Below are 26,602 nucleotides of genomic sequence, written 5' to 3' on the forward strand. Positions count from 1 at the left end.
ATTTTTGAACAATTATTTACATGTTCTACTTTTTAGTTAGATTAAATAATTATTTAATAAAATCATGAAAATAAAATAGAATTTATGATCTACTTAATATTATTTTTATTAATCAAAATATACAATTAAAAAAATCAAAAATTTATTTACATAGAAATTAATTAGTGATATGTTAAAATAATTAATTAAAATTTATTAAATATAAGCCGCATACTAACTTATTTTCATTGTCTCTAACTTTTTATAAAAAATTTTACCATATTAAATTATTTTATCATCAATATTTACATATTTTTAATTATTTTATTAATTTTTTATGATACAAATTTATAAAAAGTAGCCATTATGAAATATTAAAATTATAAAATTTTATATTATAAATATCTAACTAAATAAAATGAGTATATATATATATATACTCATTTTATTCTTCTATATATTAGAAGAGACTTATTAATTTATTAAACAAATTAATTAACAAGATATTAGAGAAAAAATTATAAAAAATAAATTTAATAAATAAATTATAAAAAATAAATAAACAAGATAAATTATAAAAAATTATATACTCATTTTAAAATTATTTTTAATTATATTTTTTATTATTTAAAAAATAAATTTTAATTAAAATAAGAATTAAAAATTATTAGTTATAAAATTCTTATTATATTAAGTCTCTAAATTAATTATCATAACTTTTATTAAAAATAAGTTAAAAAAATAAAATAAAAGGATATTATTATTTGAATATTTTATGAAATTAATTTCTCCTATATTCCTTTTAATCTTATTTAGTTTTTCATTAATAATCTGCTTATATTTTATAAAATATGAATAATAAATTTATAATAGTAATATATATACTTCTTATTAAATTAATATTCCAAATAATCTAATTATATTTTATAAATATAAATAATATATTTATAATATTAGTATACAGATTTTCTATTAAATTAATATTTTTAAATTTTGTTTAATTATATATATTATAGATAAAAAATAAAGAAATCCGTTAAAAAAAAAAAAAAAAAACAGAAAGGTAGCATACACTGCACAGAGTCCTGGCTTCCCAGCCTCCCTCCCATTTTGCGCACAAAATCAAACATAAAAATTAGGGTTTCTTTCCTCCATTTCGATGGCCTCTCACAACCATCTCGACGATGTAAGCTCTTTTTCATTCTCTCATTCTCCTGTTAGGGTTTCTCAGTATTTCGATTCGCAGAATCTAATTTCTGAAAACGCATATTAGGATGATGTTTTTGGCGGTGATTTTCCTGGCAGCCACAACACCGTGCATTCAGGTTTTGTTTCGTTCACTCTCTCTCGCTGCCGTTTCTTAACTTGTGATTCCTATTATTTGTTTATCTAGTGAATGTGTGTGCCTCTGTCACGGAATTAAGGTAATAAGAGAAGCTTTGGTGATCTTGAGGACGATGAAGATGATATTTTTAGCTCAAAGAAGGTAAAAGCATATACAAACAGAAATATTTCCACTTTGAGGAAGCTTGCCCATATTGAACTCTTAAGACTCTAATGAACTTATGGTCCTACAATGCTTCAGGGTAATTTATTTGTGTGCTGTGGAATTCCAGTGAATTTTGTAGAACTAATATTGATGTGAAAGAAACCATTATGGGTGTGTCTTTGATAGGAATTCTACTGTGTGATCCACGATCATGTTATGTTTTATAGTTCTTTACTAGTGTTTGTAGATCTTTGAGCGACTCTTTCAAGTCATGAAATCAAAAGTTTGTCCAGTTGAAACTTGAAAGTGCCAAAGAATTGCTTAGTTTTGAGAGTGAAATCTTGCTTCCTTTATTGCAGGGTAATACAAAAGTAGAAGAAACTGCAATGATTTTATCTCTTCGTGAGAGGTACTGTAAGGTTTAGAAATTTACTTGTATTGTATCTTAAGGCAAAGAAGAATGATTTTTATGCTGTTTCTAGTTTATGTTTAAATCTCTTTAGAGCCTTATGCCTTCTTAGTCTTTTGCAGTCTCGACAATTGTAAAAGTGCACTCACAACATGCCAAGTATGTATCATCTGTCTATTTGCTTCTTTGTTCAATATGTAAGATTCCATATTATTCACAGACTTTCGATTGTTTGTGTGGGCACGCTATCAGTTCTTTCTCTAATGGCAAAATAGAAAGTGAAAATTTCAGTGTCAAAAATTAGGAAGAGTTTTTTTTTGAAATATGGTCCTGGTGGTTTGTCCATAGTGATATCTAATTTGTTGATATTGAGAGAATTTTTCTTATCTTTTTACAATATAATTTAGGAATATTGATGTTAGTTACATTGTTGAAAATATACTCTTTTACAATATACTCCATCTTACTTTTTAATTTTATGGTTTTTTACCCACTGGCATTTTCGCAATATCAAATTGTGGTAATGTTGATTTCAGACTGAGCTTGAAGCTGCAAAATCTGAAATTGAGAAGTGGCGTTCAGCATTTGAGAATGAGTCTTTCATACCTGCTGGGGCATTTCCTGGTTAGTTTAAGTGATTGGCATTTTGCATAATCACAAAACATGCAACTTTTGAAGAACTTATGCTATTTCTCATTATTATTATTATATCTGTTTCTTTCACAAAAATTGATTTGTATTGTTATTTGTAGAACCTGAACTAGTGATCAATTATCTTCAGACCCTGAAATCCTCCGAGGAGTCTTTGAAAGAACAGGTATAGTGATAAATAGAGTGTTCTTTATCTACATAGGAAATTTTTGTCAATCTTGCAGGATTTAGTTTATGTTTTGTTCTTGTTATCAGCTAGAAAAAGCAAAGAAAAAAGAAGCTGCCTTCATCGTAACGTTTGCTAAACGAGAGCAAGAGATAGCAGAATTAAAGGTGAGAGTTTGTGTATGTGTGACATTTAATGCTGCATGTCATAATAATACATTTTCTTAGGAGGCGAATCTAATAGAAATATTGGAGGAATGACTTTGTTGGATAAAATGGTCGAAATGTGAAGAACACTAGTGTATGAGCGATGGAACAAAAAATTTATCAATTATCTCTCAGTAAATGGCTTCCACAATTGGCCTTAACATTTACACAATATCTATGAACCTCTTAGAGGAAGTCGAACTTGAATGGCTGGCAATGCCCATGGATTTTTCTGGAAGTTATAGATTGAAACACATTTTGTGGAATCGTTTTCCTTCTGGGTTCTTTCTTATTAGAAATTCTTATGGTTTCCTTAAATGAAAATAATATGCTCTTTGCTTAAAAGCAAACCAAAAGGAAAAGATGGATGTTAGGATTGTGATTTTGAGGGAGGATGTATTAGCCTGTAGATATGGTTTTTGTAGCATATGACTGAAGGGCAACCTTTAAAGCCATCTTCTATCTTGTTTCCTACTCATTATAGAAAATTTACTAGGGCTTCTTTATTGACTATGTCTACTCTTTCACTTACTTGTCTGGTTTCATGCCTATCTAACACAAAACCACTTCTGGATTCCCAGTCTGCAGTTCGGGATTTGAAAGCACAGCTCAAACCACCATCAATGCAGGTACTGACAAATCTTAAAAACTTTCCATTTCAAAAGCTTAAAATAAATGTTTTTTTGAGCTTTCCAATAGAATTAATGGAGTGGAGAAGAAGCATCAATATGACTGTCCTTTACAAATCCAGGTCTTTATTTACACAATTTAAACTGTCACATCAAATCCACATCACTTAGTTTCAAATACCTTAACAAGGTCCAACCAGAACGCATATTAGCTTGTGAATCGGGCTCATCTGTATGAATACTAGATCCTGTCAATAGTTTCTTCCTTTCATGCTGCATCTTTAGTCCTTCCTGTATGTTAGTATCAGTTAAAATTTGAACAATTTTTATTGTTTTTATCAATAACATGTATTCTTAATGCACTTCTTTTCAAATATTGTTCAATGAATGCCACTTCGTCTTGGAGTTTTTTTTGGGAGTTGAGTACTTGTGCTCTTATCTAATTTTAGCAAATTGAAAATATCCATTATTCTAGAATTAACATGCCGTGCTTCAAATGTCCACTGCAGTTTTTAGTTACTTTTCCTTTTAGTGGTTCCTTGTTTATTCATTTAAAATTTTGGTTGTCTTGACAGGCAAGGAGGTTACTACTGGATCCAGCGATCCATGAGGAATTTACTCGTTTAAAGGTCTCTGATTAAACTTCCTACTTGCAGTTAAATTTTGCAAAGCTTATGCTTTACGTGTATATGGTGGCATTTTTTTTTTTCTGGTTGGATCCGGTATGTGACCATCAACTTTACTTTTTCCTGTGATGATTCATGTCTCACCATACTTTTTCCCATTTCAACTTCTTATTTTGATCTTCTCTATCTCCTTCCCATCTCACTGTCATTTTCTTCTTATTTTTTCTCTTTCTCTTGTCTTGTTTCTACTTCTAATCAGTGGCCCTTTTTTTGGATTTTTAAATCCTAAAAATGTGTTAAGAAAGAAAATTTTAAAAATATAATAATATTATGCTGGAGATCGGGCTAAAAATTGACCCAAAAGTAGAAGTTCTGGTTTTATTAGTCCAAAATCCAAATAAAAGTTTGGACAATTGCGTATTGGCTAATACTTCAGGGTTCAACCTTGTGATATTGTTAATCACAAGCTCAATTCCTTTGCAAACTTTTTTAAATGGCTTCTTTTAATGCAATAACAGAATTTGGTTGAGGAGAAAGACAAAAAGGTAAAGGAACTGCAGGACAATATTGCTGCTGTCAATTTTACCCCACAAAGCAAGATGGGGAAGATGCTTATGGCAAAATGTAGGACCCTGCAAGAGGAAAATGAGGAGATTGGAAATCAAGCTGCTGAAGGAAAGGTGCTGCTATTGCAGTGACTCTTTTCAGCTTGTATTTGGGGTTTGCTTGTTTTTCTTTTCTCTTTAAAAGTTCTTCCCAGTCTATTATTCATTTATCCTTGTTCCTGTGAGAAAAATGATAAGCTAGTTCCCAGGTTAGTTATTTGGGATCTTTGTGTTGAGAGTGGGGTTGGTGGCTTGGGCAGTGTGCAGATAGATGATGAAAAGTTTTCTGCAACCTCATTTGAAATTTTTAATTTTGTTATTGAACATGACTTTATTTGCAATGGATGAGAAATACCTTAAATTCTGAATATGATTGATAAATTGATATTGTTCTTGACTGAGAGTTATACGATATATATATATATATATATATATTTTTTTTTTTTTTGGGGGGGGGGGTGTGGTTTCTTCTGGGATACATATTAAAATTTTATTCATTAATCATGTTTATTAATGTGCAGATACATGAATTAGCAATGAAACTTGCCTTGCAGAAATCTCAAAATGCAGAACTCAGGAGTCAATTTGAAGGTTAGTTGTGTCTGTAAATCTAAGATTTTATTGCTAAAAATTATTGTTACCTGCACTTACATTGTTATATTCTACCATGCCTTCTACTTTTTTGGGCTTAGGGAATGGTTGGGCATGCTCATGTGTTATTCTAATTATATATGCCTGTCATTTTCTTAATCATTGGATTTCTGTGTCCTCTCTCTCTCTCTCTCTCTCTCTCTGAGCGGTTACTTCTTTTCTCTTTGATTATATTTCCTGACAGATGTTGATATCTTGTTGGGCATGACAGTTGCTTACCTCTTTTCCTTTTGATGTTGGCTTGTTGACATCAAGAGGAGCTTAGTTATCATGTTTGGTGGTTCAATTCAATTTCCATAGGGCTTAAAAATGCATTTTGTTGTTCAGAGCTTTTTTTTTATTTATTCCCCATTTTCTCAAACATCAATCACTTGCATTTGTGGTGGCTTTTTTGTGCTTTTGTGTTTATTAAAGAAATCCATTTTGGCTAGGGTACTGTTCACCTGGATTTTAATTGCTTTTTTTTTTTTTTTAAACGTATTGTGTAGCCAATATTTTATATCACGAATATACCTCATCGGTCTTACAGCATTTTGATTCTTATGTGTCCAGGACTTCACAAACACGTGGATGGCCTGATTAATGACGTGGACAAATCAAATGCAATGGTTATTATATATTTCTTTCTCTTTTTGCTACTTGAGTTTGTCATAGCCAAAATAGTTTTTTGTAGGCTTCTTTCGGGTGGGTTTTTGGGGGGTGGGGTTGTAGAGTGCAGTTTATTCACCAAGCCTTGTTTACAGTAAATTCCATTGCCTTTGATATTGACTTCCTTTGGAATAAATCATTCACAAGAACAGAATTCAATTGAATTTCCACAAAATCATGCTTGATTTAGATTTTTTTTAAAATGAAAAGTTTTTTAAATTAAAAATAATTGAATTCATTCATTACAAACATGAAAATTAACAAAAAAAAGAAATCAATTTATTTAAATTCTTGTAAAATTCTACATTTTGGACAAGGGGATTATGAATGCATAGTGATTCAATTGTTCATGCCTTGTTACTTCAGGTACTTACATTGCAAGAGAAGCTAGAAGAAAAGGATCTCGAACTTAACAGGTTGAAGCTTGAACTCCAGCAGAAAGGCATTGAAGAGGGCCAAACTGATTCAGCTCATAATGTAGACAGTGATGAAATAGTGAAACCTAAACAGGAAACTGATATAGACTAGACTTTAAACAATTTTGGTGGAATGTCATCATTTTTTCCCTTTCATGTTTGTACTTTGTACATTAAACATGCCTCTTATTTTTTGAACTGAAGGTTAAACTTCATCAGATAAACGATAGAATCTTAAGGCCTCAAATAATGCCATACTTAAATAAAACAAATCCACTAAAATAAGTTTGAAACACTTACAAAACTAATTCAGGGGGTACGATCCTGTCGCTAGCAGCAGATGATAAAAACTTGGTTGAAGTTGTGGTTAAGGGAAGAAGAGAAGTACAAGCCAATGGCTTGCAAGGTAGATGATGTTAGAGTTTAGCTATGACGATCAAATGGTGACAATTCAAGTTCCATGGCCTAACTCATCATGATTTTCTTTAACCGAGTACTAGTGTTAAGAGTTGTTCTTGCCTTATTTTACATTGCTGTTTCTCAATTTGATTTCCATTTCCTTCTGAAGTTTGACAACACATGACATTAACAAAAATAGCTTCATGATTTATTTTAATATTTATGATAGACGGAGATGGATGAACTACTCATTTGAACCATTTATGCATTGTATACGTTGAAGTTCCGTGTATGTAATTGAGATTATACCAATGTTAATATATATACTTTCTATTGTTTATATATAACCAATGATCATTTCTAGATTTTACGTTTAAATTTCAATCAAAATTAATTTCATTAAAAATATAATATATATATTCAATTAAGGTGTAAATACAAAATAAAAGAAGCACTATTTTCATACATTTCAAAGACGAAAGTGAAAATCATAAGTTATGACAACCTCATTATTTATATATTATATAATTATACATTTACTTTTTGTAATAAATGATAACAATTAGTAATAAGTTATTTTGTAAAATATAAATCAAGAGATTTTTGACAACATATGAAACCATAAATTAAATCAATCAAAACTGATTATAAATTAGAATTTCAAATTTCATTTGGTTAAATTGATTTAGATTGCCTGGATTTAATTCACCATATCATGGGGCAACAAAAACAAAACAGTAAGAGTAAAATTATGGCAGGGGAAAAAAAAATCTAAATTGAAAAGGGAATAAGGGAAAAATGGAATAAGGTTTAATTTGCTCCGTGTATTTGTTGGGGAGGTTCAATTTAGTCAATTTTTAATTTTTGATCTAATTTAATTCATATATTTTGATTTATGCTCAAATTAGCTCAATTAATAAAAATGTATAATTATTTAATTATTTTTTAAAATATTAAAATATTATTTTTATATTATATAATTAATTAATAAAAATAAAAATATTATTTTTATTATTCAATATTATTATTATTTTAATTATTAATATTAAATAATAAAATAATATTTTTATTTAATCAATTATATAATATAAAAAATAATATTTTAATATTAAAAATAATTAAATATTAAATAATTTATTTAAATAAATTATTTGATATATAAATAAATAAATTAATTATAAAATATAAAAATAATATTTTAATAATAATAAAAGTCATTTTTTAATATTATTTAAATAAAATAATTAAATATTTTAAAAATGATATTAAAATATTATTTTTATATTATATAATTTGTATAATTAAAATATTAAATAAATTATTTTTATTTTATATTTTAATATTAAAAAATAATATTTTTATTAATTAAACTAATTTAAATATAAATTAAAATTTATAAATTAAATTAAATTAAAAATAAAAAATAAATTAAATTGAATTTATATAAGTACAGACAAGTACAGAGTTCAATTGAACCGGAAAATAGCCCAAATGAAGAAAAGACCAGACCGCAAGCAGAAGTGAGGGGCAGTGGAATAAGAGATAAAAAATGTAGCTTGGGACTGAAAATCCTTTGTCAGGACGATTCGCATTTCTGATTTACCGAGTTAGGAATCCAACATTGAACAAGAGATGAATTCCTCCAAGTACATGGATAAGCAAATTACTAACCTTTCGAAAACCCCGATTCGCACTTTCTTAGACGACGAAGATGATGTTGATGAAGAAGAAGAACAAGAAGTAGACCATCAAGATCAGGGCTTCGATTTCCACCCGATTCGCTCCTTACATTCCCGTGCAAAAGCTTTTGATGGGATCCACCTCAGTGTATCATTCCACAGCCAATTCTCTCTCTCTCTCTCTCTCTCTTTGTAGCTTTGGTTTTTTTATTTTTTTTATTTTTTTTCCTAAGTGGTATTTGTTTGTCCTGGAAATGGCGGAAATTACAAGAATCTAAGGCCGGCTATCGAAAATTTTACATGTAAAATGCACATAATAAGTCACCCTTTAATTTCTTGAGTTTCCATCACTGGGTATTCAATAAAGACCCTAACTTTATTGTATTTCTGGTTTGAAGCGAAGCTTACTCGATTTAAGTTTTATGTTACTAGAGAGTTGGATTGTTTATCTTGCTTCCAGTTGATTTTGGGTTTGGGGGCATGATGTTAAATTTTATTTAGTTGAATTCACTCAGTTTTCCATGTTGTTCAATTATTTATCTAAATAATCAGCTATATCTCCAATTTGTTTTGTTGGACAACTGTTATTAGATCGCACATTGGTGCATTAGTTTGCATAACAATAATTTACTGTATATATGTTCAAGTAATATACATTATGTTCTAGGTGTTGTTTGAATACTTGTTTTAGGTGTTGCTTGTATAAATTACAGGGTTGGAATTCGATGGGCCAACATTCTACAAAATTCTCTGGTGAGAAAGTTGGGATTTTCAGCGATGTAGAATTGATTTCCAGGATTGATCAAAAGTTGAAGGAACATGCTGATGTTTTGCTACACTTAGTGGAGTGTCTCAGTGCACGACTATCTCAGATGGAAAGTAGAACACGGCAAGTAGAAAATACCTTTGATGATTTGAAGGAATCAATTGAATTTAATCATGGAAGAACCGACAGAAAGCTAAGGGAGTTAGAGAATATTCTAATAGAGGTATGTTTTAACTTTTTACATTCTAATGGTTTGTTTTGGCCTTTATCCCCAATTTGTAGTTGGAATATGTTTGGGCTTCATTAGATGGACTCATTTTGATATTAATAAGTTGATTGAGGTACATAAACAACAACAGCTTGATGTAGGACAGATAACAATATTCCAGTGTTTGTGTGGTAGGTTAGAGCTTGGAAAGAAATGGGGGTTTAGGGTTTGGAATTAGAGGAAGGAGTGTCTAGAGTTTGTAGATTGAATTGGGATTAGACTGATTGGTTAGTTAGATTCAGGGTAAAAAAGGCTGTTATGTTGGCTGCAAGCATTGGACCACGTTGCAGTTTTTTCGGTCAGTAGTAAAGTCATGCTTTTTGTTTTTTTTTTTTGGGATACTTAGTTAAAGGGGAAAGGCTGGATGTATCTGAAGGGTTAAAGTGTTTTGATCTGTACTTGTGGCACCAATTTAGGGGTTGGTTTTGGTCGCTATCCATGCTTATTGAACAGTTGTACCATATTAAGAATGTTGGCAACAGATGCATTACTGCTACAGAATGCTTTTAGTGAAAATGCTAAAAATATAAATGCTTGTTGACAGAATTAAATTTATTAATCTCATCATGAAGTACATGTGACAATTAACTCATCTAACAGAAGCATAGTACTGATAAATCTGTGACAGCACACGTACTGCATGGCTAGATAAAAGATGAAAAACTTTAATTAGAATAAGTAACCCATGGCAAGAAAGGTGCCATTTTGGTCAAAGGGAGTATGCCACTTGTGTCATCTAGGCCTCAATTTATAGCTGATATAACTTGCTTAGATTTTTATGCTTTGCTATGTCAAGGATCTTTGTTAATCCTCTACTTTTGTTGGAAAAGACCTTAGTTATAACCAAATGAATCTTCTGATTAGTTTTACCTTATTTTGATTCTGAGATCTAAAAGTCTTGGAGCTTGTAGTCTCATCATAATTAGTAGGAAATCTGTGTGTATATATTATTGTTAGGAATCTTGAAGTGTTAGAATTTTCACATCGAAAAGAGATGGAATGAATGAGAGATATATAAGTAGAATGGACCAATATGCCCATTGCCTTAAGGTTTTGGGTTGGATGTGGTTTTAAACCTATGAGTGTGTTCTTTTACAAGGCCCATCAAGAATTATTCTTCCCTGTTATAGAAGTTTTTTTCCATTAGGAGATTGACTCCTATAGGATATCCTTGTTAGAAAAGGATTCCTAATCAATGTAGAAGTAGACTTTCAATCCATGTAAAATAGGAGATGATTGTATATATATGTAGTCGTGTATTAACACTTTTGAATATATGAAAAATACCTTCGATTATATGGTATCAGAGCAAGGTGCCAAAGCCATCTTTGTTCTTTCCTTCGACTCACTGCAACCTAGGAGAACCCCGTAGGGTTATCACAGTATCTCACAGCCACCCTCAGGAAGTGACCCAAGTGCCATTCGACCTCCCCTAAAAGTCCGGTGATCGGACTTGAAGCGAGTGGCCTCCACGCGCCACTTCGTTGTTTTTGATTCCTATTCCATGTGCCGGCGCGTGTCCGTGGGTGTGGCATTTTTCGGCAACGTCCAACGGCCGGACCTCCTTCCCTGGCATCGGCCCAACGTAGTGATTCCATCCCTGCAAGCTGTGTTTGGTTTTGAGGCTTCGTTCTTGGTGGTGCTTGAAGAATCTCCTTTTCGGGTCACTTGATCATAAAGATCTGTTAATATTCAACAGTCTCTTGGGTTATTTGTGGACTGTGGACAGTTAAAGTGCAATGGTTGAGGGTGAGACTAAATCTATAATTACTGATGTAGTCCCGGTGATGACTAAAATCACCGAATACAAAATCAATGGCTTGTATTGCTTGGAATAGAGCAAAACTATTCGGATTTATTTGAGGAGCATTGATAAAGATGATCATCTCGCAAAAGATCCACCGGATGATGATACCGGGCAAGCTTGGCTGAGGGAAGATGTTTGTTTGTTCTTACAACGTCGGAATTCAATTCATAGTGAGGTAATGAGTCTTATTAATTACTGTGAGTATGTTAAAGAATTGATGGAGAATTTAAAATTTTTATACTCCGACAAAGGCAATATTTCTCTCATATACGATGTTTTCAAAATTGACTTAAAAAACAAGGTAAGACTCTTATAGCATATTTTATGGAATTTAAACATATTTATGAAGAGCTTAATGTTCTGTTACCACTCAGTCCTGATATAAAGGTGCAACAAGCTCAACGTGAGAAAATGGCTGTTATAAGTTTTTGCTTGTTTATTCTCAGAATATGAGACTGTTAAATCTCAGATTCTCTCTGGTTCTGAGATTTCCTCTCTTCATAATACTTTACACGTGTCCTTTCTACAGAGAGCACTCATTTTTCACAACCCACTAACGGTGTTCTTATTAGTTGGAATATAAATGGACAATAGGGAAATAGAGGAGGATATAGAGAAGGGGTTACTAACAACGAAAATAATCAACGTAATAGGGAGGTTAGTTCTAATCAGGACTCGGGAGGAGTTATTTGTTATTATTGCCGTGAGTTTGGACACAAAAAACGTAACTATTTGAAACTTCAGAGGAAAAATCAGCTATCCCAGGTGGCAAATATCAGTGTTATCAAGGCGAAAGGCGACACTAAGACGATAGAGTATTCTATGGCTTTAGGCGAGAGGCGAGAGGCGAGAGGCGAGGCGAGGCGAGGGCCCTTTTGAAGCGAGGCGCCATAACCTTAATTGTTTAAATTATATATATATATATATATATATATATATATATATATATATACTTTTAAATAGTTGATAAGTAAAAAAACATATTAAAAAGAAAAAAATATGATTTACACTATGTTTGTATCTAAAATAAGAGAAATTGAAAATAGTGCATACCTGTATTTCCAGCTTAAGTATAAGATACAAGTGAAAGTATGAGACTGTAAAATTAAAATATATAGCATAAGTAAAAACACACATAATAATAAGAAATGTTAAAAAAAGAAATAGTTCATACCTGAATTTTCAGTAGATGTATATGATAAAAGTGACGCTATAAAATTATACATAATAAATAAAAAATTAGAAATAAGTCATAAGTTACATAATAGAAAATATAAATTATAGAAGTTCAGACATTAATACATAAAAATAAGTTGTAAGTCATAATAAACAAAATGCAATAAGTACATAAAAAACTTAAAACTAAAACTACTCATCATCAAGATTTCCAAAATCATCTTCATTTTCAACAACGGCCATCACAAATTCTTCCTCCTCTTCATCATCATCAACTTGCGAAGAGGATGCACCTCTCATTGCACGAGGCCTTCGAAATGATGGAGTTTCAACTGGTGGTGTTGATCTTGCAGCCGATCTCGATTCATAACGAGATTCAGAAACTCCAGCTGCTCTACCAACATCACCCCAGGTCAATACGTCATTCATGAAAACAAGAGAATCATCATCATCATCATCCCCATCACCTTTTTCTAATTCACCAAGCAACCATTCATTACTCTCATCAATATTTGCCAAATCAATAGGTGTTGTGATATCCCCAAAAGTGTGTCGGCGTAGCAACGCTCTATTATACTTCACATATACCAAATTGTCCAAGCGTTCTTGAAATAGCCGATTTCTTTTCTTACTATGAAGCTGTCATTTATTTTACAGTAACACATAAGTTAAACTTCAAACTCAAAAGGCTCAAGATAAAATAACAAATTAAGAAATTTATAAATATATATTACTTACATGCTCAAATACACTCCAATTTCTTTCGCAACCACTTGCACTACATGTGAGACTCAGAACCTTTACAGCAAACTTTTGTAGGTTTGGAGTTGAAGAACCATATGTTTTCCACCAAGCAGCTATTAAAATATAGAACCAATGATTGTTAAATTCATGATATAAATTAATAAATGAGCAAAATGAAAAATTAATAAGAATTAAATTAATAACCTGGAGATTTGGTTGTTCTTCCTCTAATAGCTGAAGGAAAACCAAAGGTCCCTGTAGCTGCCTTGTATTTCTCAATTTCATCAAGAATCATATCAACTTTTGCTGAATTTTTTTCCATTTTATGAATGCATGAAAGCAATCCTGTATTGACCTCTTCATCAGATTCAATTCTCATCTTATTTGGATAAAAAAATTCAGGATTCAAAAAGTATCCAGCAGCATGCAAAGGACGATGCAATTGAAGTGACCATCTCGCATCAATAATCTCAAAAATGCTCTTGTATTTCTCTTCATTGCCATTGAGTGAGTTGGCAATGGCTTCTTTAGCCCTATCCATGGCTTCATAAATATATCCCATAGCTGGTTTTTTTTCATTATCAACAAGTCGAAGCACACGAACAAGAGGACCGGAAACCTTAAGAGCATAAACAACATGATTCCAGAAGGCAGGACTCAAAACCGTCCTTTCACACTTTTTGCCTTTCACCTCTTTAGCCCATTTACTAGTTGTCCAACTTTCCGAAGTAAACATTTTTCTAATGTTGGCTTTCTAAAGATGCATCCTTCCCAATGTAATAAAAGCAGTAGCAAATCTAGTTTTCCCTGGCCTTAGCAATTCTACTCCATTAGTAAACTTCCGCAACATATTTAGAACTCCTGAAGAGCCATATGTGAAACCAGTAAGCTCAACAGCTTTGCGGAATGTTTCTTTGAAAACACGGATCTTAAAGATATCCTCCAACATCAAATCTATACAATGAGCTGCACATGGAGTCCAGTATAGATGAGAAAAAATTGCTTTCAATATTCTCCCTGTCATAAACAAGTAGAAAAATTCATTCCATTAATAATAAAAATAAAATGATATTTTTTTTAGTAATATAAAAAATTAAATAAAAATTTTACCTGCTGCAACATTATTTGATGCATTATCTGTAACAACTTGAACTACTTTTTCAGGACCAATTTTCATCAATTCTTTCTCAATCAAACTAGCCAACAATGTCGCTGTCTTTGATTCATCACTTGCATCAACTAATTTAATAAATACACTTCCCTTTGGACTATTAGCTAAGAAATTAATCAAGGTTCTCCCTTTTCTATCCGTCCATCCATCACACATCAATGTACATCCATAATTTTCCCATTCTTCTTTATGAGAATCGAGAAGATCATTTATGATTTGTACTTCTTTGTTAAGTAATCGAACTCTAACCTCATGAAAACTTGGAGATTTCATTTCTTTCCCATAATTTCCAATTGCTCGAATCATTTCCCCAAAGCTATCATAATTCACAACATTAAAAGCTATTCCCATATCATACATCCATCGTGCTATGGCAACACAAGCACGCTCCCTTAACTCCTTTTTAGCTGGACTATTTTCATCAATGGTAGTTTGCCTCATATTTTTTCCCAAAACAGCAGGTCTAGGGGAAAAATAACAGTCAATAGGCCATCTACTACTTTGTGGTGATAAAACTTTTGGTTTTTTAAAAGCACCAGTACCTGTAACTTCCAGTGCATGCCTTCTCCTTTCACTGCCAATTTCTTGCATCAACTCTTCCTCTTCCTCATTTTCATCTAATCCCAGTACTTCAACATCATCAAATTCAGGTGGTCTTTCCATATTCATAATTGATTTTTGCTTTCTTTTTTTAGCAATGAATTCCTGCATTTGATTCCTTACATCTTCTGGACATTTTGGACACCGAATTACATTTTTGTAACTTTCAGCAAGATGTTGCTTGATTCTATTAATTCCTCATTTATAAACTTTCATACACTTTCATACAGTACATGCATTGAAGATCATTGGTATTGTTTTCACTAACTTGAATTACATGTGCCCATCCTGGGTCCGTTCTTCTATTACTAGCAGAAGATCCAGATGTATTATTCTTATCACCCATTTATAATCTAACAAAAAAATTAACAAGAATAAAAAATAAATTAATTAACAACAAATTAACAATATCCAATATAAATTAAATAAGTAATTAACAAGAATAATAAGTAAAAAGTAAAACAGTAAACTAATTAACAACAAATTAACAATGCCCATATAAATTAAACAATTAATTAATAAGAACAAAAAGTAAAATCATAAATTAACAATGCCTATATAAATTAAACAATTAATTAATAAGAACAAAAAGTAAAATCATCAAATTAATAATAAATTAATAATACCATATAAAATAAACAACTAATGTCTAATTAACAAGACAAAAGTAAAACTAATTAATCTAACAACTAATTAACAATGATAAGAAGTAAAAAGTAAACTAATTAACAACAAAGTAATAATGTCCATATAAATTACACAATTACTTACTAAGAACAAAAAGAAAAATAATCAAATTAACAATAAATTAATAATACCCACATAAAATAAACATCTAATATCTAATTAACAAGAAAAAAGTAAAATTAATCAAATTAAAACTAATTAACAATAATAACAAGTAAAAGGTAAACTAATTAATAATAAATTAACAATACCCATATAAATTAAACAATTAATTAACAATAATAAAAAGATAAAAAAATTAAATTAACAACAAATTAATAATACCTATATAAAATAAATAAATAATTAATAAATAATGTCTAATTAATAAGGTAAAAAGTAAAACTAATCAAATTAATAAGAATAACAAATAAAAATTAAACTAAATACCAACAAATCAATAATACCCATATTAATTAATCAACTAATTAAACAAGAATACAAAGTAAAATAATCAATTTACCAATACCCATAAAATTTAAATAATTAATTAACAAAAATAAAATAATTAAATTAATAAATAAATAAATAATTAATAATAACTAATTAATTAAAAGGAGAAGGAAAAAAAAAGAAAAAAATAAAAAGGGACTGCTGAAAGAAGGAGAGGAGAGAAAAAAAAAAGAAAAAATAAAAAACAGAGCAGCAGGAAAGGGACAGGAAAGGGACGTGAGATCGAACAGAGGAGAGCAGCAGTAGAAGAAAAGTGGAGAGGGAGAGAGAAAACAAAAAAAAAGGGACGTGAGAGAGATCGAACAGAGCAGCGGCAAGCAGCGCAGCAGGAAAGAAAAAAAAAAAGGACCTGAGAGAGAGATCGAATAGACGTGGAGAGGGAGAAAAAAAAGAAAAAAAGAAAGGGACATAAGAGAGAGAGAGAGATCGAAGCGGGAGAAGAAGAAGAAGAAGAAGAAGAAGAAGAAGAAGAAGAAGAAGAGAGAGAGAGAGAGAGAGAGAGAAAGAGAGCGTACCTATTGTCGTCGTGAAGTCGAGGTTGAGCCGTTGAGGAGAAAAGCGTCTTCGTGAGGTTGAGGAGAAAAGTGTCTCTGCTGGTGGAATGGCTGCATCAGGTACGCAGATAGGTTTATTGATTTTTTAATTTAAAATTAAAAAAAAAAACACTTACCGTTGCTGTGAAGAGGCGCCGCCTCTCGCCTCTCTGGCCGGAGGCGTCGCCTCCTCCAAGTCGAGCCAGGCGTTCCAGTCGAGGCGACAGAGGGGCGCCTCGCCTCGCCTCGCCTCGCCTGGGGGCCTCGCTCGCCTTTGATAACACTGGCAAATATGGTAACAGAAAATTCTATAGTGTCTTCCTCCTCTGAGAAGACATCTCTAAAGCCTACCAATTCCTCAATCATTGCAATCGCTGAGTTATGTAAATTCACTACATGCCTTGTGTCCTCCTCGTCCAAATGGGTCATTGATTCTTGTGCTATAAATCATATGACAGGTAATTCTGATCTTTTGTCTGATTTTTAGTCTTTTACTACTCCTTCCACAGTTACTTTAGCTGATGGATCTACTTCGTGTGTCATGAGTTATGGAACTATGAATCCAACAACATCTATATCTTTGTCATCTGTCTTATGTCTACCTAACTTCTCTTTTAATTTACTCTTTGTTAGTAAACTCACTCGAAGCTTAAATTGTTCTATTTCTTTTTTCCCTGACCATTGTTTGTTTCAGGATCTTACGATGAACAAGATTATTGGTAAAGGGCATAAGTCAGGTGGTCTCTACATCCTTAACAAATGTGAACTATGATTTATTACTTGCTCTAGTACCTTAACTCCTCTTGAAGTTCATTGTAAATTAGGCCATCATTCCTTATCTACCTTGAAGAAATTGTATCCTCAATTTTAGTCTTTGTCAGTATTAGAATGTGAGTCATGTCAGTTTGTTAAGTATCATCGTTTGCCTTCTGTGCCTAGAGTTAATAAACGGGCTTCGTCCCCTTTTGAATTAGTTCATTTTGGTATTTAGGGTCCTTGTTCTATTACTTTTACACTTGGATTTAGATAATTTGTTACTTTTGTGGATGATTACTCTCGTGTTACATGGTTATATTTAATGAAGAATCATTCTAAGTTATTTTCTATCTTTAATGCTTTTTGTGTTGAAATTAAAACTTAGTTTAATACTTCTGTACGCATGTTAAGAAGTGATAATGCTAAAAAATATTTTTCTGAGCACTTTCAGACCTATATAAATGGTATTCTTCACCAGTCATCCTGTCTTGATACACTATGCCAAAATAGTGTTGCCGAAAGGAAAAATCAATATCTTCTTGAGGTAGTTAGGGCACTTCTTTTCCAAATGAAGGTACTTAAACATTTTTTGGCTAATGCAGTTTCTACATGTTTTCTGATTAATCACATGCCATCTTCTGTCCTTGATGGGAGCAATTCTTATACTATTTTGTTTTCATCTAAATCATTGTTTCCTATTGAACCTGGGTTTTTCGTTGTACTTATTTTGTGCGAGATATTCATCCACAGTTTTCTAAATTTGATCCAAAGTCTCTTAAATGTATTTTCCTAGGATACTCGCAGCTCTAAAAAAGATACAGGTGTTTTTCTCCGACTCTTAATCGTTATATTGTTTCTACTGATTTTACATTTTTTGAGTCTACTTCATTATTTTCTCAAACATCTATGTATGAGAATTAGGGGGAGGATGATGACCTTTTAGTAATCCTCCTCCTCCTCCTCCTCCTACTCCTTCTGTCCCTATCCCAGTCTTGGTCAGATCTACTGTTGTTTATGTTTATTCAAGGAGATTGCAGACTACAGACTTAGATCCTCCACCGTCTTCGTCATCGGAAGATCCAGTTACTACCACTGATCAGTGATCCTAATTTAGATCTTCCCATTGCTCTTCGCAAAAGTAAATGTGTATGTACTTACCCTATTTTTTCTTTTATTTCATATAATTATTTGTCTTCTCCTTCTTGATGTTTTGTAACCTCTTTAGACTCTATAAAAATCCCTAAAACAGTCATTGAGACATTATCTCATCTTAGTTGGTGTGCTGTTATGAAAGAGGAAATAGAGGCCTTAGATACAAATGATATATAGGAACTAATACCTATGCCCACTGGCAAGAAAGTTATTGGTTGCAAATAGGTTTTTTCAGTGAAGACGAATCCTGATGGTTCTATAGCCAGATTGAAAGCAGGTCTTGTAGCCAAGGGATATGTTCAAACGTATGGGGTGAATTACTCTGATACTTTTCTTCCTGTAGTGAAACTAGCTTTAGTTCAATTGTTTATCTCTCTAGCAACTATATATGATTGGGCGTTACACCAATTAGATATAAAGAATGCCTTTCTTCATGGTGATCTTTAGGAGGAGGTCTATATGGAGCAACCACTAGAATTTATTGTTCAAGAGGAGTTGGGTAAAGTTTGCAGACTTCGAAAGGCTCTTTATGGCTTGAAACAAAGTCATCGGGCTTGGTTTGGAAGATTCAGTGAAGTAGTACAGGATTTTGATATGCAAAAGAGTAAGTGTGATCATTCGGTGTTTTATAAGTAGTCTAAGGCTGGCCTAATTTTATTGGTAGTGTATGTTGATGATATTGTTATCACTGGGAGTGACTCTGCAGGTATTTCATCTTTTAAACACTGTCTTCAGACCCAGTTTCAAACAAAAGACTTGGGCCTACTCAAGTACTTCTTGGGTATTGAAGTTATGACAAGTAAGAAAGGTATCTTCTTGTCTCAGTGGAAGTATGTTCTTGATTTACTGACAGAAACTAAGAAATTAGGTGCTAAGCCTTGTAGTGCACCAATGACTAGGGGTGAGCATTTCTCGGTTCGAACCGAGAAATCAAACCGAACCGATTGATTTCGGTTCAAACGATTCAGTTATTTAGGTTTCGGTTTCGGTTCGGTTAATATATTTAGTTGATTTTTCGGCTGGTTCGGTTTTCGGTTATAACCGAAAAAATCAAATAAACTAAAATTTAAAGCCCAAAAGTTTAACCAAGCCCTTGTCCAGGCCAAGCCCAAGGATAAAAACATAACCCTAAGCCTAAATATAGTCATCTATCCTTGTTCCCTCTCATTGCTGTTCTCTGCTCTTCTGACCTCTCTCTTGCTTCTTCTTCTTCTTCTTTTTTCTTCATATAACATTGTTATCTCATATTCTCATCATATTCATGGCCTTACAGCTTGTCAATGGAGTCATCCTTTTGCCTTGCATGTGGCTTTGTAGCATGAGATTCAGTCGGTCACCGCTCACCAACTCACATTTCGCTACTGCTATTGTTCATAGACTTCTTCTTCTTCATCTTTTGCGCTAGAGCAGATGGGAGATGATTGAAGCGAAGAAGAAAATCCGCTTTTGCTCAAGTTTCTTCGGTTTCTCACGTCGGTTTGATGTATTTTTTTTTTTTTTTATAGAAGTTTGATGTATTTTGCTGGGTATTGTTTTTGTAATGGGTATTGCCAAATATAGGCATATTGTGGGAATTTGTAATTTCTTGCAAAATGTAGGCAGATTGTAAAGGGTATTGCAAAATTTGCTATTGAAATTGTGTAATTTTTAGTTTTTTTCAATAAATTGATTAATGGGTACTGCATCTGGAATTCTGTTCTTGCATCTGGAAGATTGAATTTGATTATTATGTTTTTGTTCATAAGATTGTTTGAGACTTTGAGTATTTGGGATTTAAGAACTTGATTTGAAAGCCTTCAATTTGCTCCTGTAATGTTGGGTTTAAGGTTTGTTCTTGTTTCTGTTTAAATTATTTGGGATTTTTTGAGTTGTTGGGATGGGATTTATGTGTGTAAAGTGCGTGTGATGTTGAATTTCTGGAAAGTTTGGTTTAATTGGTTTCGAACCGAACCAAACCAAATTAAGTCGGTTATTTCGGTTCGGTTCCGTCTTAAGGTTCAGTTTGGTTCGGTCTTTAAAAATCTTTAACTTCAGTTTTTGGTTTGTTCGGTTCGAAATCGAACCGAACGTTTGCTCACCCGTACAAATGACCCCAAATCTGCAACTTGGAGCAGAGGATGGTAAGCTATTTGAAGATCCAGAAAAATACAGGAGGTTGATAGGCTAATTGAACTATTTTACAATAACTCATTCTGATATTGCATACTCAATCAGTGTGGTAAGTCAGTTTATGTCTTTCCCAACTGTTGTTCAATGGGAAGCTTTGGGACAAATTTTGTGTTACTTGAAGGAAGCTCTAGAGTGAGGCTTATTATATAGTAATCATGGGCATTTGAATGTTGAATGCTTTTCAGATGCAGACTAGGCAAGTTCTAAGGCTGATAGAAGATCAATTACGGGATATTGTGTCTTTGTTGGAGGTAATTTGGTGTCCTGGAGAAGTAAAAAACAGATTGTCATCTTGCGATTTAGTGTTGAATCAGAATACAGAGCTATGGCACAATCAGTGTGTGAAATAGTGTGGATATTTCAATTATTAGATGAGATTGGCCTTAAGACCTTTCTGTCTGCACAATTATGGTGTGATAATAAAGCTGCTCTTCATATTGCTTCGAACCCTGTGTTTCATGAACGGACCAAGCATATTGAAATTAATTGTCATTTTGTCCCTGAAAAGCTTCAACAAGGGATCATCTCAATACAACACATCAAAACTGGAGAGCAATTAGGAGATATGTTTATAAAAGCTCTAAGTAGAGCTTAGGTTGACTACATTTGTAACAAATTGGGCATGATTAACATTTATATTCCAACTTGAGGGGGCGTGTTATAGAAATCTTTTTCCATTAGGAGATTGACTCCTACAAGATATCTTTGTTAGAAAAGGATTCCTAATTAATGTAGAAGTAGAATTTCAATCCATGTAAAATAGGAGATGATTGTATATATATATATATACAGCTGTGTATTAACACTTTTGAATATATGAAAAATGCATTCGATTACATTCCCCAAGTGTTTTAGGCTCCCTAGATTTCGAAAAAGAATATATATATATATATATATATATTATCATGTATCCTGGGTTTTCTTAAAATCGACTGTTGTGAGTTTGCCATGTGAGATTTGTTAGGATATGAACCCTAACTTTCAGTTATTGCAGCAATTTAGACGATAAACAGGGGAAAGAAAGGGATAGAAGAGAAAGAAATAGAGAAGTTACAGAGGAAATAGGAAGTATAGAGAAAGAAAGATAGAACAGAATCTAGAGAGAGAGTATGAGTTTATTGGTATTTCTTAGAATGCCTTTCTCTTGCTACAATGCAGTTACCTATGCAGCTGATTACAGCTGCTATAACTGTTCCTACCATTTCTAACTACCTCAAACAACCTCTACTCAACGCTTCAACTACTCTAGTCCACTCTAACTTCCTGCTACCCTTTCTATTCTATTGCAGCCCTCATTTATTTGACTTCTCCATTATTCTTCTTAAATCTATCCTTCTATACGTAATAATACCTCCCCCCATGAGTACATTCTTGTCCCCAAGAATGTGAAAGTTCAGGAAACCAGTGAATAGGACTTTCTCTAGGTGCTTCAACTGAAATGGCCCATAAAATTGGACTGAAAGTTTCAGATACTTCCTCATTTGCAGCTGGGAATATGAGCTTGTAATTTTCTTCCTTTTTCTTCTCCAAATTTCCCATGCTTGTTCCTTCAAGATTGCAATACCATTTGATGTCTCAACTTTTTTCCTTTGTCTTCTCCAAATTTCCCATTCTTTTTTTTTCAAGCTAACAATGCCATTTGATGTCAATGACAAAATAGCATCGTCAGCAGCCAAGAAATGATTTTCCATTATATAAAAGAGTTCTGTAATCCCTGGTATCTTTGCAGCAGTCTTGGGCCTCTTAATAATAACTTCCTCCATGTTTTTCTGAGTCATAATCATCCTTTTTGTCCTTGAGCAAAGAGCAAATTCAGCTCTTGTTTCCCCCATTGCAAACTCTGATTGGCCAAAATCACCATCTTCATCATTTTCCTCAGATGAATTTCTTGAAATAGTTACAGAAAACAGGAACTGGCAATTCTTGATCTTCATCAAGATTAGATATCACGTCAACATTGGAACATTCTTTTTGACTCCTCTCAACTACAAAACATTTATGAAACCCCATATCTAATTCCAGATTTTGTCTTCCATTCTTGACATCAAGGATCTTGCCATCAACAATTGAAGTGCTCAATTTAGGTTCACTATCAGCTTGAATTGCAACTCTAAAATCAGATTCTTGAATAGGCTCCAGGTATTGTCCAGATGCTAATGCAACTTCTTTCATCCATCATTACTAAGGATTGCAACATTTCCACTTGTATTAATTCTTCCAATTTTTCTAGTTTCTGATCCACTTTTTCCAGCAGCTCTTTTTGTCTCTGAATGCATCTCTCATTACCTTCAAGCATGCCCAGAAGGATCTTTTGTTGCCAAGGTCATAGTTCCATGGTCTGATTTGAAGCAAAGGCCCCTCTCGGAAACTGCAGCAAACAGATTTGGAAGCAAAGCCCCCCTGGTACAGTGCTCTGATTACCAAATGTTAGGATATGAACCCTAACTTTCAGTTACTGCAGCAATTTAGAAGAGAAACTGAAGAAAGAAACGGATAGAAGAGAAAGGAATAGAGAAGTTACAGAGGAAATAGGAAGAACAGAGAAAGAAAGATAGAACAGAATCTAGAGAGAGTACAGAGAGAAGAGAATAGAGAAGATAGAGAGACAGAGTATGAATTTATTGGTGTTTCTTAGAATGCCTTTCTCCAGCTACAATGCAGTTATTTATACAGCTGATTACATCTGCTATAACTGTTCCTGCTATTTATAACTACTCTAGCAATCTCTACTCAACACTACAACTACTCTAGTCGACTCTAAATTCCTGCTACACTTTCTATTCTATTGAAACCCTCATTTTGACTTAACCATTATTCTTCTTAAATCCATCCCTTCTATACGTAACAGAATGAATTGAAAAAAGATTGCAAGACTATGTACTGCACTTGGTGATCTGAGATATAATTGAGGAAGTAGAGCATTAGGGTATGATGGTTTAGGTATTATAGGAGATTAATGATTCAGTTCACCCAACCCAAGGCTAAGATGTTGGATTTAATTGTTGCACTTTAATTACCATTCACACCTCACAAGGAACAGTTTGTTTGAGGATCAGAATTTGAGCGCAAACTGTTGTGAAAAAGGTGGAACTACAATAAGAAAGAAAAAAAATAAATGGGAACAGACAAATTTTTAATTCTCAGGCGGGATTTTGTATAATAGATACCTTCAGTAGGCAGTTCTTACACATTTCATTGCTCTTTTCCAAAATGTATGTTTACGTGCAGGCTCAGGGTTTAAGCTGTTGCAATCTGTATCTACCATCTAGGACTATATACATCCCAAACAAACTTGCCATCCCCTGGCTTAGGAAGGCAATATTTCAAATGTAAATGAATATCAAGAAGATAAACAGCCAATGAAAATTTAGTGCTTTGAAGTTTAAACATAGGCCTCACTTTGACAGGGCAAGAGAAATGGCCAGGGAGTTGTAACCTAATGTTCCTTCAAAAATTCCATCTGTATGAGTGATATCATGAAAAAAAGAAAGTTTTGTTGGAGCAATTGGGTTAATCATGAAGATATTTGATGCTTGTCTGTGCTTGTTGACACAGTGACTAACTAAATGACAAATGCAATTTGCAAATTTCTTGCAGGTCCATGGTGGGATCAAAGATTTGAGGGATAAACAAGAGATAGCAGAGACTCAGCTGCGGTTGGCAAAGCTTCGTATGTCCAAGGATGACTCACAACTGGAAAAGCAAAACAACACTATTCATTCTAGTTTGGGAACAGAGGCACTGTCTTCAGTCTCTCAGCAATCAAACCAACAACTTCCAGTCCCAGTTGCTTGTCCACAACAAGTTCCTTCTTTGTATTCTAATATTAAAAACTTACCTCTTCAGAATCAACCTCTGACAAAACCTGCAGCTGCAGCGCAACAGTTTCCCACACCTGCAGCATCTCACCTTCCGACAATTTCAGCAACTGCACCACTTCCCTCGCAATTTGTCCCCTCTGTTCCACAGCAAGAAACTTACTACCCACCACTTCCAGTTTCCACTCCAGGAACCAGTCATAAAAAATATGTAATTCCAACTCAACAATCACATCCACCTTATAGTCACCGGCCTTATCAACCACCACGTCATCTTCCCCTAAATTCACACTTGTCTCAGTTGCCTCAAGTGCAGTCATCTTTCACTGTGGTAAATCCTCAATTCCGAAGCCACCATCCTGAAGAAGTTCCTTTTGTGCCATCTCAAGGCATTCACAGATCCTCTCAACCACATGATAGGCCTCTCTCTCCCCAGTTATTTAATATTGGTTCTACTGATCAACCCACAAACTTGCATCATTCAGAGTGTACTTCTGCAAATCCACCACCACAGGGGTACACTAATATTGTGGACTTTAATCGTTATAATACTCCTACCCACAATTGCAGTTCAACTATGAAATCCATTCAACCCTCACCATCTCCTTCAGTCAGCACTGGTGAAATTGGTTTCTCACATTTGCCGACTGCCCGCATATTACCACATGCTATTCCAACTGCCTCTAGCGTGGACAGTGGATCAAGCTCTGGTGAGGGTGGAGACAGGATGCCTGTTGATGATGTTGTTGACAAGGTTGTTGCTATGGGATTTCGAAGAGACTTGGTGAGAGCAACAGTGAGAAAATTGACAGAGAATGGGCAATCAGTGGACCTGAATATTGTTCTGGATAAGTTGATGAACAGTGGGTAATTTCAGAATGTTGGATGATGCATTGGGGTATTATGTTATCTTAAGATGCTTTATTTTCTATATTTTGTATATAATAGTGAACTGGTAATTTATGAATCGACATTCCTCTATTGAGAGGTTTTACACCATTTCATGTTGGTTGCATTGTAATTTAGATGTTGTGCCTGGAACTGATTTGTTCTTTTGTTTGTGAATGTAAATATTGGTTACCTTGCCTATTCACATCTTTCTTTATATGCATTATCTTTTTGGGTCTTCTTCTTCTTCTTCTTCTTCTTCTTCTTTCTTTTTTCTTTTTTCATTTTTTTTTCACGAACCCCTTTTTCTACCAGAGCACATGCTTACTTCCTGGTCTTTCCAAGGCACATGTTTTTCATCCCAATGCCAACGTTTCTTATTTTGGAATACATTGGTAATGACAATGGTCAAGTTGTGGAGTGTTTTAATGGGGAATCGTACTCTGCCAAAGGCTCAGAGGGTTGGTTCCCTACGAAACAGGATGCTTTGATGGCATGCGTGGAAAGAAAATGGAAACAGAAGATTTGATTATAGGTGGAAATCGTCCTCGGGAAAGGTTAGAGAATAATTCTGTTATTTCACATAATTTCCTTTTATGTGCACAAGAGCAGGAGGCCCATGTCCCATTATTGCCAAACTGACCCAAAAAGTGTTTAGGAATCTTGGGCTCGATGATTGAGGCAATATTTCTCCGGTGGCACTTACAATACCAAACTTGTTGATTATTCTTTTCTTTTTTTTTTTTGCAGAAGTTGGGGTAGAGCGCCATTAACAGCTGCCATAATAAAGGACCTTTTAACCCCACTTGCTCGCTGTTTAAGTACGTACAGAGTTGTTTCCTAATTCATTTTAAATCCTGCTATGAATTAGGAGAGTTTCAAAATCTGCACTCGTGCATGCATGCATACATTAAAAAAAGAAAAAAAAAAAAAAAAAGGGAAAAAGTGAGCTTTTTCCCCTTGATTTGATACAAGAGAATATAGATGGAACTGATTGAATGCTACTTTATCTGTATGGTCAT

General features: G+C 33.2%; 3 protein-coding genes across 6 annotated transcripts; 2 read left to right on the forward strand and 1 right to left on the reverse strand.

Annotated features, from left to right (window-relative positions):
- The first annotated feature begins 1,022 nt into the window (after positions 1–1,022).
- LOC110664764 (FKBP12-interacting protein of 37 kDa) lies at positions 1,023–6,631 on the forward strand. Of its 4 annotated transcripts, XM_021824608.2 has the most exons (14): positions 1,023–1,165; positions 1,253–1,304; positions 1,404–1,465; positions 1,828–1,877; positions 2,000–2,036; positions 2,414–2,501; positions 2,630–2,694; positions 2,784–2,861; positions 3,482–3,529; positions 4,105–4,158; positions 4,674–4,835; positions 5,282–5,351; positions 5,964–6,019; positions 6,426–6,631. In XM_021824608.2, exons 1-14 carry the CDS (start codon positions 1,139–1,141, stop codon positions 6,585–6,587), a joined length of 1,011 nt encoding a protein of 336 aa, XP_021680300.2. In that variant the 5' UTR covers positions 1,023–1,138; the 3' UTR covers positions 6,588–6,631. The 4 variants fall into 4 exon arrangements, with proteins under 4 accessions (XP_021680300.2, XP_021680303.2, XP_021680302.2 ...); XM_021824611.2 differs by lacking the exon at positions 4,674–4,835; XM_021824610.2 differs by lacking the exon at positions 1,404–1,465.
- A 1,710-nt stretch (positions 6,632–8,341) lies between these two features.
- Positions 8,342–25,785, forward strand: LOC110664762 (uncharacterized). Its single transcript, XM_021824605.2, has 3 exons — positions 8,342–8,701; positions 9,267–9,542; positions 24,472–25,785. Exons 1-3 carry the CDS (start codon positions 8,507–8,509, stop codon positions 25,561–25,563), a joined length of 1,563 nt encoding a protein of 520 aa, XP_021680297.2. The 5' UTR covers positions 8,342–8,506; the 3' UTR covers positions 25,564–25,785.
- LOC131168828 (uncharacterized) lies at positions 12,751–14,064 on the reverse strand. Its single transcript, XM_058132547.1, has 3 exons — positions 13,519–14,064; positions 13,309–13,427; positions 12,751–13,209 (listed from the first exon to the last, which is right to left on the reverse strand). The coding sequence occupies exons 1-3, from the start codon at positions 14,048–14,050 to the stop codon at positions 12,763–12,765; spliced, it is 1,098 nt and encodes a 365-aa protein (XP_057988530.1). The 5' UTR covers positions 14,051–14,064; the 3' UTR covers positions 12,751–12,762.
- Positions 25,786–26,602: the final 817 nt, after the last annotated feature.

Source organism: Hevea brasiliensis, chromosome 13 (genome assembly GCF_030052815.1).
Source record: "Hevea brasiliensis isolate MT/VB/25A 57/8 chromosome 13, ASM3005281v1, whole genome shotgun sequence".
NCBI lineage: Eukaryota > Viridiplantae > Streptophyta > Magnoliopsida > Malpighiales > Euphorbiaceae > Hevea > Hevea brasiliensis.

Coding starts and splice junctions, on each gene's coding strand:
- LOC110664764 (XM_021824608.2), top strand. CDS start 1,139: ATGGCCTCTCACAACCATCTCGACGAT. Junction 3,530..4,104: donor TCAAACCACCATCAATGCAG/GTACTGACAAAT, acceptor TTGTCTTGACAG/GCAAGGAGGTTACTACTGGA. Junction 4,836..5,281: donor ATCAAGCTGCTGAAGGAAAG/GTGCTGCTATTG, acceptor ATTAATGTGCAG/ATACATGAATTAGCAATGAA.
- LOC110664762 (XM_021824605.2), top strand. CDS start 8,507: ATGAATTCCTCCAAGTACATGGATAAGCAAATTACTAACCTTTCGAAA. Junction 8,702..9,266: donor TTGATGGGATCCACCTCAGT/GTATCATTCCAC, acceptor TATAAATTACAG/GGTTGGAATTCGATGGGCCA. Junction 9,543..24,471: donor TAGAGAATATTCTAATAGAG/GTATGTTTTAAC, acceptor AATTTCTTGCAG/GTCCATGGTGGGATCAAAGA.
- LOC131168828 (XM_058132547.1), bottom strand. CDS start 14,050: ATGTTTACTTCGGAAAGTTGGACAACTAGTAAATGGGCTAAAGAGGTG. Junction 13,428..13,518: donor AAGAACAACCAAATCTCCAG/GTTATTAATTTA, acceptor ATATTTTAATAG/CTGCTTGGTGGAAAACATAT. Junction 13,210..13,308: donor ATTGGAGTGTATTTGAGCAT/GTAAGTAATATA, acceptor AATAAATGACAG/CTTCATAGTAAGAAAAGAAA.